Source organism: Dendrobates tinctorius, unplaced genomic scaffold (assembly GCF_039654945.1).
Source record: "Dendrobates tinctorius isolate UK_male_01 unplaced genomic scaffold, ASM3965494v1 ptg000013l, whole genome shotgun sequence".
Taxonomy (NCBI): Eukaryota; Metazoa; Chordata; class Amphibia; order Anura; family Dendrobatidae; genus Dendrobates; species Dendrobates tinctorius.
The window spans coordinates 16,468,382-16,480,685 of NW_027361681.1; the positions used below are offsets into that span (position 1 = coordinate 16,468,382).

Here is a 12,304-nt window from a genome sequence, read left to right on the forward strand (position 1 = left end):
GCGCTTGAATAATGGGTTCATCTGAAAAAGAATGCCATAGATTCTGCCGATAGTCATTTCATTTACAATTGGCAAAAAAAGTGCACGAAAAGGAGCTTGCAGCAGATAAAGGGCCAGATTAATTCAACCCATAACATGTGTGGTAATGGCCCGGATTGGGGGGTGGTCCACTGCTTACTGCGCACAGACGACACAGAGACGAGACGGAGGCAGATTTTCGGGTACAACAGGTCCGAGTTTATTGGCCGTCCTCCTGACGACCGTAGCCATACACCGCAGCACCTTTACAGCTCTCCGTATTCAGGCCCGGGTACCTGCACCTCTCTTCTTCGTAGTGACGTTCCTCGCGGCTCTTTCGCTGGGGCTGCCCTAGGCCTATCTACCGCTAGTGCTTCACCAGTCCGAGGTTGTCGTCAATTTGGTACCCCGGGGCCTCGTCTGTTCTGCGGTTCTTAGAGTCGGGGCCACCCCCCTGACTGTCTCTTCCTATCAGTCCCCTGGTCGAGCTCTCCACCGTTTTCCATTCTCCTTACTGATGCTTCTCCTCCTGAGCTCCTTCCAGGACTGGAACCCTCTGGAACCCTCTCCTGTCCTATTTATCCCCCTCCTCGGGAAATCCCCTCCTGGGTTCCTATCTCCCCGCCCCCCATGACTAGGTTTCTAAAGCCCTAAGCTGCTGTCAAGTCCTGAACTACGCTCCCCCCTGCCATCTTGTGGTCAAACTTAGGTATTGCACTCCTATTCCATTTTCCCCCAGCTGTTTCCCTTCTATTATTAAAAACGTCCATCTGCAGTGCACCCAGCATCCCTTCTTCCTACAGACAAGTCCGTCCGTCAGGCCACCTTCCCTACACATGCATGGGAGTACAAGTTTAAGGTAAGAAGTAAAAATTACCCCCCAGGATTGTTGCAAACAGTAACATTCGGCCATTGCATTGGTGCGTTAATTGCATAGTATAGAGTCTAGTATGGATGTCAAAACCCTTGACAGAGAGTGCACCATTACACAAATCCCTTCCATTCAATATGCAGCAACTCTCAATTTCCTTGCTGTATGAACCCACCAACATGACACTGATCTGGAATGGCTGAGTGCACCTTTATAGACATGGGCTGGCTGCCAGCCTGGATTACAACATCTATGAAAGGCAGACGATTCTATCGGACCCTGGTACCCAGTGACGATCACATACTTTTAATTAGAAAATAATTAATCCTTGCAGGAGATTCTCTGTGAAGCACTTTAACCACAGAGTTAATTGCAGCTAATTGAATGAATCTGCAATAAGAAATTTGTCATAAAAAGAGCAACATTTATCAAGCGACTTAAATGATTGTAAACATGGGACCAGTCTCCAGTGACCACATAGGTAACAGGTGGAGCCATAAACTCGCAGGATGACAGGACTAGAGAGCTGGAAAATGTCAATATGGGCAGTATGAGAGTGATCTGTGGTCATCTGAACTTGTCCATTGGCTAGATATGGAAGATGCCAGCTCATTTAACTACTTTGTAGACATTTCTTAGCTTTTTGTCTCCTATAGGTCAGTGTGCTACTACGTGCAGCCAGCCACTACTTCTAACATCATGCACCGTCCAAGCTGTGACATCTGTGGATCCCAAAGTATTTTCCTGATAACTTGACAAGATGTGACTACTTTGGCATTTAATGATCCCCCCAGTAGATCCCTTAGAGCAAACGTCACTATCATACAAGCCATATGTCTCCAGAAGAATCACTAGTAACCAAGAACACGTATGCCACCTTTTCAGGAAATCCAGTTAATTTTCTCTCAAAACTTTTTCTTTGCTTAAGCATTGGATGAGATATTTGCTTTTCTTACTCTTGGGAACTCTGAAATAAACTCCGTAGAGTGATGACCACAGACTGAGTACGAGGCTTTCACTGGGTCTAAATGAAGACTGGCAAGTCTGCAGACATTGCAAATAGCACGCTTTTAAAGCCTAAATATCCCACAGCTGTCAAATGCCATGTCTCTATCTGCATTTTCTGTCCACTTAAATTACACTGTGGTGCTGCAAACAAACTAGTGCAGAGGCAGACAATGATATATTTGTTGGGAATGGTCAGGATTCTCCCGTGTTGCTGTGTCAGAGCGGGGGGGGGCTTTACGATGAGAAATCCACAGGACATCACTTCTTAATATTTTACAAGACAGCTTCTTTTCTGACAGAAGGTTACTAGTCCAAATTGGGGACATTTCTATGATGGCCAAGAGTTAGTGATATATACATGGACATGGACACGGACATACAAACATCGACTGATGACTTGACAATTCACATGGATCACAAAAATCAATTTCCAAAAGAAAAATTGTAATCTTTTCCTGGCAGCAAAGCCTCACTAAAATAAAATCCATACTGAGAAATCATTATGTTAATGGGCGACCGTGGAAAAGAATCTTTCTGCCCCAATGCCCATTCCATGGTTGATCCAACCCAAATTCCTGCACAAGCAGGGGACCCTGGGGGCCTGAGAGATAGATGATTGGTGCTAAGTAATCCAACTAAGAGTTTAAAGCCCGGGCATACATATGGCCGCCAATACTGTACAAGGGAAATACACATGCAACTCATGTGACTAATACTATGAATCTTTTTTCTTTATTTTCTTACACCTGTTCCTTATACATGACTTTCCCTTCAATATCAATTGTATGACAAAAGACAGATATTGAAGAAAGGGACACCTAAGTGATACAAAGTTTATCATTGACTCATCTTTCCAACTTTTTTTTATAAAATTTGATCTATACATTCCAAATTATTGCAGCGTTTTAGAATTTTTCTGGAAGGACAATCGTGCACAATGCAAGGGTGGAATTATAATAAAAGAAGAAAAAAAAGAAGAGTTCAAAATAGGACACTCTGCCCCTTCCTTCTAGCGATGTTTCACCCCCTTCCGAGACAGAAGGGCCAAGGGCTTTATGTTATCCCCTGTGGGAACGCAGGGATGCCTGACATGGGCGTTACCGCTTTATCCTTGTGTGCAGGTTCAAAACATAGAACAGCACAAAATAAAAGCAGACCATATTTCCTGCAGATATCACCAGTATAGAAATATTCATTTCAAGCACAGAATTTCCATATTCCAGCAAAAGACTTAACATATCAGGGGCTGCACAGACCAGCATCGCTCCACATCTAGAAGAGTCGGAGACTTTGAACTACATCACACAGCATGGGATATACAAGACATAAGAAACCTAGAAGTGAACGTACCATTTCCAGAAAAAAATAAGAGCAGAGAAAGTTTCATAGAACATAAACAATTTCTGTCGCCCTCAGAGCAGTTGCTTCATTTATGCGGAGAGTACACGTTCTCCATATGCATCTCTATTTGCTATATATAAAATACACGATAACACAGGCTCCACTCTCATACATAAGAAAAAAGGACACAGGACACCGAGTTCTAAGTTTGGCATAAAATGGCCGTGGCGTTTATTTTGACTTACTCAACAACCAATTTTATTTCATCATAACCATTAAAACCATTAAATATCTCCATCACTGAATAAAATTATTACTCTCATGACCCAATCCTCCCTAAAACAGGGAGATTATCTCATAAATAAACGACACGACAATACAATGAAATACTTTTTACCAATGCGGGAGGGAGGGATCTTGAAATCTTCTTGAGGTAAACTGAGGTAACTGTCACAAACAGCTGATTATATACCACAAATTCCTCCCGCTCATACTCTGTCAGCCAATGAAACAGGTTAAAAAAAAAGAGCAGGAAGCCAATCTGCCTAACAATAGGGAACAGCTTACTGAAACATTAACTCTTTGTAAACCAGAGCTTAAAAAACCAACTGAACACCATCAAATTAATAGTTATGGGAGCCGTGTTATCATGCGACCCCCCTTGTATTCACTAAGGGGGGGGCGTTCATTCTGTCCCATTCACATCAAAAGGCTTCTGGTTAAATAAAGAAGTGGGTTACTGCTCATTGAGGGTCTGATGCTGTGTATCTCTGTGTGTGACACTAATCAGACACCCCCAATTCTCTCTCATCACTAAATGGGATGCATAACCTCTTGTTGGGATGACTGACAAAGGCAACAGATGAAAGAAACTGGTGAGCGCTAGAAATGGAAGAGATTTGGTAACTGAAAAAAGCGCAGATGATAGAACAGCAGCCTAGAAGTAATGCAAACATACAGTTGTGGCCAAAAGTATTGACACCCCTGCAATTTTGTCAGATAATACTTAGTTTCTTCCTGAAAATGATTGCAAACACAAATTCTTTGGTATTATTATCTTCATTTAATTTGTCTTAAATGAAAAAACACAAAAAGAATTGTCCTAAAGCCAAATTGGATATAATTCCACACCAAACATAAAAAAGAGGGTGGACAAAAGTATTTGCACTGTTCGAAAAATCATGTGATGCTTCTCTAATTTGTGTAATTAACAGCACCTGTAACTTACCTGTGGCACCTAACAGGTGTTGGCAATAACTAAATCACACTTGCAGCCAGTTGACATGGATTAAAGTTGACTCAACCTCTGTCCTGTGTCCTTGTGTGTACCACATTGAGCATGGAGAAGAGAAAGAAGACCAAAGAACTGTCTGAGGACTTGAGAAACCAAATTGTGAGGAAGCATGAGCAATCTCAAGGCTACAAGTCCATCTCCAAAGACCTGAATATTCCTGTGTCTACCGTGTGCAGTGTCATCAAGAAGTTTAAAGCCCATGGCACTGTGGCTAACCTCCCTAGATGTGGGCGGAAAAGAAAAATTGACAAGAGATTTCAATGCAAGATTGTGCGGATGTTGGATAAAGAACCTCGACTAACATCCAAACAAGTTCAAGCTGCCCTGCAGTCCGAGGGTACAACAATGTCAACCCGTACTATCCGTCGGTGTCTGAATGAAAAGGGACTGTATGGTAGGAGACCCAGGAAGACCCCACTTCTTACCCCGAGACATAAAAAAGCCAGGCTGGAGTTTGCCAAAACTTACCTAAAAAAGCCTAAAACGTTTTAGAAGAATGTTCTCTGGTCAGATGAGACAAAAGTAGAGCTTTTTGGGCAAAGGCATCAACATAGAGTTTACAGGAGAAAAAAAGAAGCATTCAAAGAAAAGAACACGGTCCCTACAGTCAAACATGGCGGAGGTTCCCTGATGTTTTGGGGTTGCTTTGCTGCCTCTGGCACTGGACTGCTTGACCGTGTGCATGGCATTATGAAGTCTGAAGACTACCAACAAATTTTGCAGCATAATGTAGGGCCCAGTGTGAGAAAGCTGGGTCTCCCTCAGAGGTCATGGGTCTTCCAGCAGGACAATGACCCAAAACACACTTCAAAAAACACTAGAAAATGGTTTGAGAGAAAGCACTGGAGACTTCTAAGGTGGCCAGCAATGAGTCCAGACCTGAATCCCATAGAACACCTGTGGAGAGATCTAAAAAAGGCAGTTTGGAGAAGACACCCTTCAAATATCAGGGACCTGTAGCAGTTTGCCAAAGAAGAATGGACTAAAATTCCAGCAGAGCATTGTAAGAAACTAATTGATGGTTACCAGAAGCGGTTGGTCGCAGTTATTTTGGCTAAAGGATGTGCAACCAAGTATTAGGCTGAGGGTGCCAATACTTTTGTCTGGCCCATTTTTGGAGTTTTGTGTGAAATGATCAATGTTTTGCTTTTTGCTTCATTCTCTTTTGTGTTTTTTCATTTAAGACAAATTAAATGAAGATAATAATACCAAAGAATTTGTGTTTGCAATCATTTTCAGGAAGAAACTGAGTATTATCTGACAGAATTGCAGGGGTGTCAATACTTTTGGCCACAACTGTAAGTCTATGTTTATACACTAACAGGGTGCTGCCAATCTCTACAAACCTAGCTATGGCAGGAGAACCCAGCCATGGGCGTGCAGTCTTCAGCTTGTGACCATTCAGGTTACCAATTATAGCATTCACCCAGCACAGAGGGCAAGTGCATATTTTTAGGATGCTTGCAAAGTCATTAAAAGACGTTTTTCACCTGTAGTAGCTTATAAAACCAGAAAACAAATAATGCTAATCACCCTAAAGAGGGTCATGCCCTTTAAAATACCCTGTGACCTTCCAGCTTCCCAGCTATCTTCCTCAATTTCCTTTCCTTCCTTACATGAATGGCAGGTACTTCAAGTAAGGACACAAAATAGATTGCCACTTAAAAATAAGCAAAAAGGACTACAAGATGTTTCTCTACAACCTGAAATCAAGTCAGTAGTCTCACCCTTAAAATGCCAGGACACTAAAACTGCACAAGTTTTCAAAAAGTTTTCATGTAAGAACAAGTCTATGTAGCAAATAAGAAGCTGTCTGACAAAATATGTAAAAAAAATGTAGAGACGTCATTTAAGGGAGGAATTAGGGGCCAGGCGGTAGGGGAGCAGCTCCAATTATCCCATGACAATGGGGCATAGTGGAAGACCACCCTACCTACGGCTGTAAATAGAGCAGACTTGTGTTTTACGACTTTAAGTTTCAATTCTTTTAAACTCATCACCCAATGGTTTCAGCACGGTCATTGTACCATTGATTCCATCACAAAGTACTAAAATTAAACATGAAACGGCAGGAAACGTGATGAGAATTTGACACATGATTAAAGAGGAATCGAGGGACGAGAAAAGAAACAAAACAAACTGGCAGGCCTCCTCATTCTTGAACGAAGTCTTCTAAGTAGTTTCATTTAATAGACACATCCTCAAAACTTGGGAGATCGGAAACATATGTCACATAAGTTTGATGTATAGTAAAAATGGGAACTTCAAATTGGCCACATATGTGTTCCTTTCATACAAAAGAGTGCACCCATATGCTAGCCAAACCCCTAAAACATATGGGGGGGGTTCAGTGGTTTCTTTGGTGTAACATTTAACAAACAGCAATGATTCTAAACAGAAGGTTGTACGGCTTCATAATCCTTTACACCAGGGACACGAGAAGAACAAAGCCGCCATTAATGCCACTCCAGGGGCAAAGTCAGAAACACATGCCGATTTAAAGCGGTTATTTGATTTGACCTATCCCTTGTCTCTAACCAAAATTGACTAAAGGGGTCCGCCATCTGCACTGCAAAAGCGTGAATGTGATAGCTATTTTATATTAGGAGCATTGACACAAAAGAACAAGACAACATCCACCAAAGTCACACTATCCCTTGGGTGCACATGCTATTCTCGAGTGCCAACTTTCCTACTAGAAGGTTGGGTTTAAAGAAGGCAAATAAATATACAATGCATGAAATATTACCAAAACCACAAGAATCACAAAAAACTTAGCTGATGAGGTCTTGTATGAGCTTGGATCTATAGATACTCCATAAAGCCAAAACAAAACAATACAAAACTTTAATAGTTCATGGAAAAAAAAAAAGATAGTGACACCATCTGTTGCAATCAATCAGACTTCAACCATCAAGTTGGAATAATTAGAAAAAGCCTGAAACCAGTTGCTATTGGTCTGTACTGGGATTTATATAAGCCATCCATCAGAGTGATGAATGAAAGGATCAGATTGTTGCTTGAATGATTCTAAAAAAATGGTCATTGCACATGTTGGGTGCATGTCCCCGCATCCGTCATACTGATGATGTCATCCTGTACCAAATCATTTACGGATGCACATTGGGTCCTGCTCTGGAGAACAACTGCAATTATCTTTATGCCAGGTCATTACAACCAACTAAAATATCCTGAAAAGGGTTTTTTTTTCTGTCGTTGATGTTTTGCTTAATAGGAAACAGATTCACATAAAGACAATTAAAAGTTCAAGCGCAACATTCCCAAAACCGCCTATGGGGGGCAGCAGTGATGCAAAGTATTGATAATACTCCACACCAGGGCCGGACTGGCCATCTGGCAATTCTGACAAATGCCAGAAGGACCCGTCTGGTCGTGGGCTGCCTTGTCTGCTACATTGCTAACAGAATCAGTGTTCTGAAGACACCCATACTGTTAAGAGTTGTGACTGAGCACAAAGTCGCTGACTCCGTCACTTACCCCAGCAGGTCACTGATATCATTAGAAATATTGGTCTTGCAGTAAATCTTCCTTTCCTCCATCCAGGGTAATATATCCCATCTGGTGCTTGGGGACGGGGAAAGCATGGGCCTGTGTGATTTCAAATCCCAGGGCTGAATTTCAGCCCCAGTCCGTACCTGCTCCCCACACAATATACACAGCATGTCATCTTTAACAGTAGTAATACTATTATACATGAATCCATATTACAAAGCCAGACTGAAACCACAGTATAGGCAAGCAGGGCAGATATACTGTATAAGGCAACTGAGCTGCTGTAGAATTTATGTTGCGTCACACAGCATCTGGTTTTACTGAACACAACTTTAAGCCACAAAGCAGGTGGTTTAGGTTGATGGCATAATCATGGGGCTTAAGTAGGGGTACAGTGCTAACTGGGGTGTAATTAAACCTCGGGAACTATGGCAGCTAATGTATACACCACTCTGATTATAATCCCATCAGCATTGTTGTAGGATATTTAAAGTTCATTAACATTTACCTACATTTTAGGATCATTTGCATAGTAGTTATGAGGATCAATTAGTTATTTCCCAGACAGTTTAGGATAAATCAGTGATTTAACACTGAGGGTTTATTTACATGGTGCTGTTATAGAAAAAAGGAGGTATGACCATAATGTCTGAATATGACCGAACACAGGCCCCGAGTCCAGTTTACCTATTATTTTATGTCACCCACAGAGGGCGCTAATACTAATGTTCACATGACCCTGAAGCATGCCATCAATTACACCTATATATGGGGTATAATGTAATACAACTTTAGGATATCTTTGTCTGTAAAGCAGCATTCAGCAACCACCTCCCAGGGCGCAGTCTCATCACAGTACCCCTATAATGCACAGATATTTACACCACTGCCAACAATCATCATGGTATTGACCATGTCCCTGGGCTGTATTTTAGTGCTATGTGACTGGCTCATTCGTCCTGTCTCCCTCGTCCCAGGCAGCAGTCATTACTTTGCTCTGTGGGTCTCACACAGAGAAGTAGGAAGAAGTTGTTTTCAGCGACCCACAGCATCTCCCTTTAGTTAGTTCCTTTCATCACCTTCCTTTTTCCTTGTGGTAATCAGGTGATAAAATCCTTGTTGTAGCCAGAATCCGTTAATATTGTAACTACTGACCAATGTATGGGATTATACTTTGCATACATTGCTTCCTTCTATATGGGTGCTATAACAATACAAAAACAAGGGAAGCAGATACTACACATTTCTTTCATATTTAGACTATGGCCACAGTAAGGCGACCATTGCATTGTAACATTGCAGCCCGTATTCAGTAAATGCATGGTGCTGCCACCTAATAACAATGACACGGCCCGGCCAAAGCACAACAGGTGTGATGTCCTGGCTGCAATCCAGCACCATGTGCTGCCACGGGGTTGCGGCTACGTCATATGTCTGGCTACAGGAGACCGAAGATGCTATGCAATTCTAACCATAATCAGTAAAAGTGATCAACCTGAAGCAACCGGTGTAAGATAATGTGCGATTCCTTCATGATCAGTGATTGGGTGTAAAGCCGGAGCCAACACACTATGTAGACATGGCACCAAACGCAGCGGTGACATCAGCAACAGTCCAGTTTTCACATTTGGGCCTAGAAGCTTCAATCTTAGCCTCTGACTGTTTCGGACTCTGAGAAAGAGATTTTTTTATTTGTTTGGAATTGATATCTTACTTTCAGTCTTCTCAGATGTTAGAACAGTAAACCATTTCTGCAGAAATTAGGCAACTCACTCTCTACGGAAAGTAACACCAGGAACATCCTGCATCGCTGGAAGAATGATTTTGTTTCTGCCAATATCTAAGTAATTGATTGATGAGTGCAATGTTCAGTAGAAAACCAATAATACATTTTTTAATAATCTACAGGAGCAAGCACAGCACATCGCACGGCTCGTAACAGCTGGAGAGCCTTTATTCCCCTATCTCCAATTCTCAGCAAACAAACAGGAACAGATATTGGACTAATGCCATGACTGACGATGGGACTGTGCCGATAGGTATACGTCGGGTGAGTGTCGGACTGGGGTACCAAGGGCCCACCAGTAACATTGACTTTGGTTGGCACAATTTTCACCTGCATACAAATATTACAAGACCCTCGTTCATAAATTTACCTATATCTCTATATAATAGCAAACTGGGTAGTTTGGTTAATGAATGATGAGATGCTGCTTTTTTTCTATGAGTGAATAAAGTGAATTATGCTAAGTACTGCCAATATAGTGGAGTAGGGGCCCAGATCTGCACAGGGGCCCACCGGGGGATTCCCCTGTTACCCTGTGGGCCAGTCTGAGCCTGTGTCAGGTAGTGAAGCTGATAAGCGAGTGTATATTAGCTTTTACTACAGTCACATTATACCCAAAGAAGCTGGGCACACCCATGCATTTATGCATCCTGAACAGCACACACAACGCACCCGTCCACTTTCTGCAAAAGTCCAATTGAGTATCAGTCATCTATAATTCATCAAGTACATCCTTTATTCTAATGATATCACCACCACAGTCTACTTGCTCCCTGTGAATGCATTGTCTAACACATGCCCGGATTAGTTTTTTTTTAGTACAAAGCATTAAAGAAAAATACAATATTGCATGAAATGTAGAGACATATTACAATTTCAGACTGAAACAGAAAACTAAAACTGGCATAAACTCAATAAATCTCAGATCTAAATGTAAAAGAATTCACTGCCATTCCACAAGTAACCTATAGGTGGAGCAATTTTTCTAGTTTCACAGAGAGAAAAAAAAAGTTTTCAAGTTTGTGTGTTGTCTTCAGAAGTTTGTAAGATTACATGTCAGAAAGTTTTCACTGAACAGTGGAAGAAGAATAAGAAATATCGTAGAAGAAAGGAAAAGTAAGCAGAAAGTAATGGAGATGGATGGAGAGGGCAGATAATCCTGATCTGGAATTTACGCTTACATTGGCCTGGCAAATAGGCTCCAGATATAAACTTTTATGTTAAACCATCAAATGGAGAAAAAAAAGCAGCTTTGATTTCTGAATGTCTCATTGTCTGAGCAAAGTGATGCTTTCAAGTAGAGACTTGCTGGAAATCTGTTCCATGTCAGAGAAAAAAAAGATCCTTACCTGCATGGCACTGGGAACATATAAAGCTTAATGCTATAAGAAAGGATAAGACTCTACTCCAACTCCTTCTTTTCCACCTTGTATGTGTATCCATGTTCATCACCTCCACCGTGAGGGTCCAATTCTTTGGGATTCAGAGGTCCTTAATGCAAATTTTGGAATGCAATTAAGTATCAGAGAAAGGGCAGAAACCCTGGAGGACTGGTGTACTTTATAAAGCCATTAGATTAGGGTATTTTGGGGGGTGCTTAGTGCAGCTGAAATTTCTGGGCAGTCAAATTTTTGAGTGTCTGCAAACCCCCAGCTCCCTCTCCTCCTCTTGCTTCCTGTCCTGTACCCTTCTCTGGTCTGGTCCTACTGGGGTTGTCTTGAGAAGTGATGCCCCCTTGTCGAACGATTACAGAGTGAAAAACCTTTTTAGGGAGATGCAAGGACTGTGAGTCCCAAACAGGGATAGCAAATCAGAAGGCTAAATCCTACAAGCTCAGCCTCCTTTCACTGGGATCAGGAAAAGGGGGAGAGAGAGAGGGTGGGGAGGGGAGTGGAAGAGGCATGAAAGTTTGTGAAGAAAAAAAAAGTTAGGAGAAGAGGAAGAAAAAAAAACGTTTTGTGGGATTGGGAGATGTTAATAGAACAAGTTGCAACCAGGGCGCAGGGTTAACTCCTGCACATTCCAAAACTCTGAATCCATATTTCTCATTCTCAGCCAGACAAACAATGTAAAACTGGTGATCAGATTATTTGTACTGGACCTGTGTGCACAACGGCAGAGGGAAGGACAAAATACCAGCCTATTCTTACAGTGTAAAGATCTTGTTAAACAGCTGTCACCACAGGGGATCTTGGATTGACAGTTGTGGTGATCAAGAGGCTCTGAAGTAGCTGTATCACAAAACACAAACCAGAAATCTTTTGTAGTGCTGCCCCTTTAATACTTAAAGCTTGTCTAGTATAATCTGCAGACAAGATGATCTCACATGTGGATATATAATAGACACTGAGCAATCATCGTCCATTCTGCCATGTACTCAGTAGACGGCTATGTATCTTCATGAAGATGACAGCAGAACGTCTCCAATCTTCATGGACCGGTGGACTGTTGTCTAGGCTTTCCTAGTCATTAC

At 41.9% G+C, this 12,304-nt stretch overlaps 1 protein-coding gene across 2 annotated transcripts in view; it reads right to left on the reverse strand.

Annotated features, from left to right (window-relative positions):
- Window positions 1–11,598, reverse strand: part of COL5A1 (collagen type V alpha 1 chain) — a 237,648-nt gene extending 226,050 nt beyond the window's left edge. The window contains exon 1 of one of the 2 annotated variants that reach the window (XM_073559469.1): window positions 11,181–11,598. In XM_073559469.1, the coding sequence (XP_073415570.1) occupies window positions 11,181–11,280 (100 nt within the window). In that variant the 5' untranslated portion in view covers window positions 11,281–11,598. The remainder of the gene's footprint in view (window positions 1–11,180) is intronic. The other variant, XM_073559468.1, reaches the window with a different exon arrangement.
- Window positions 11,599–12,304: the final 706 nt, after the last annotated feature.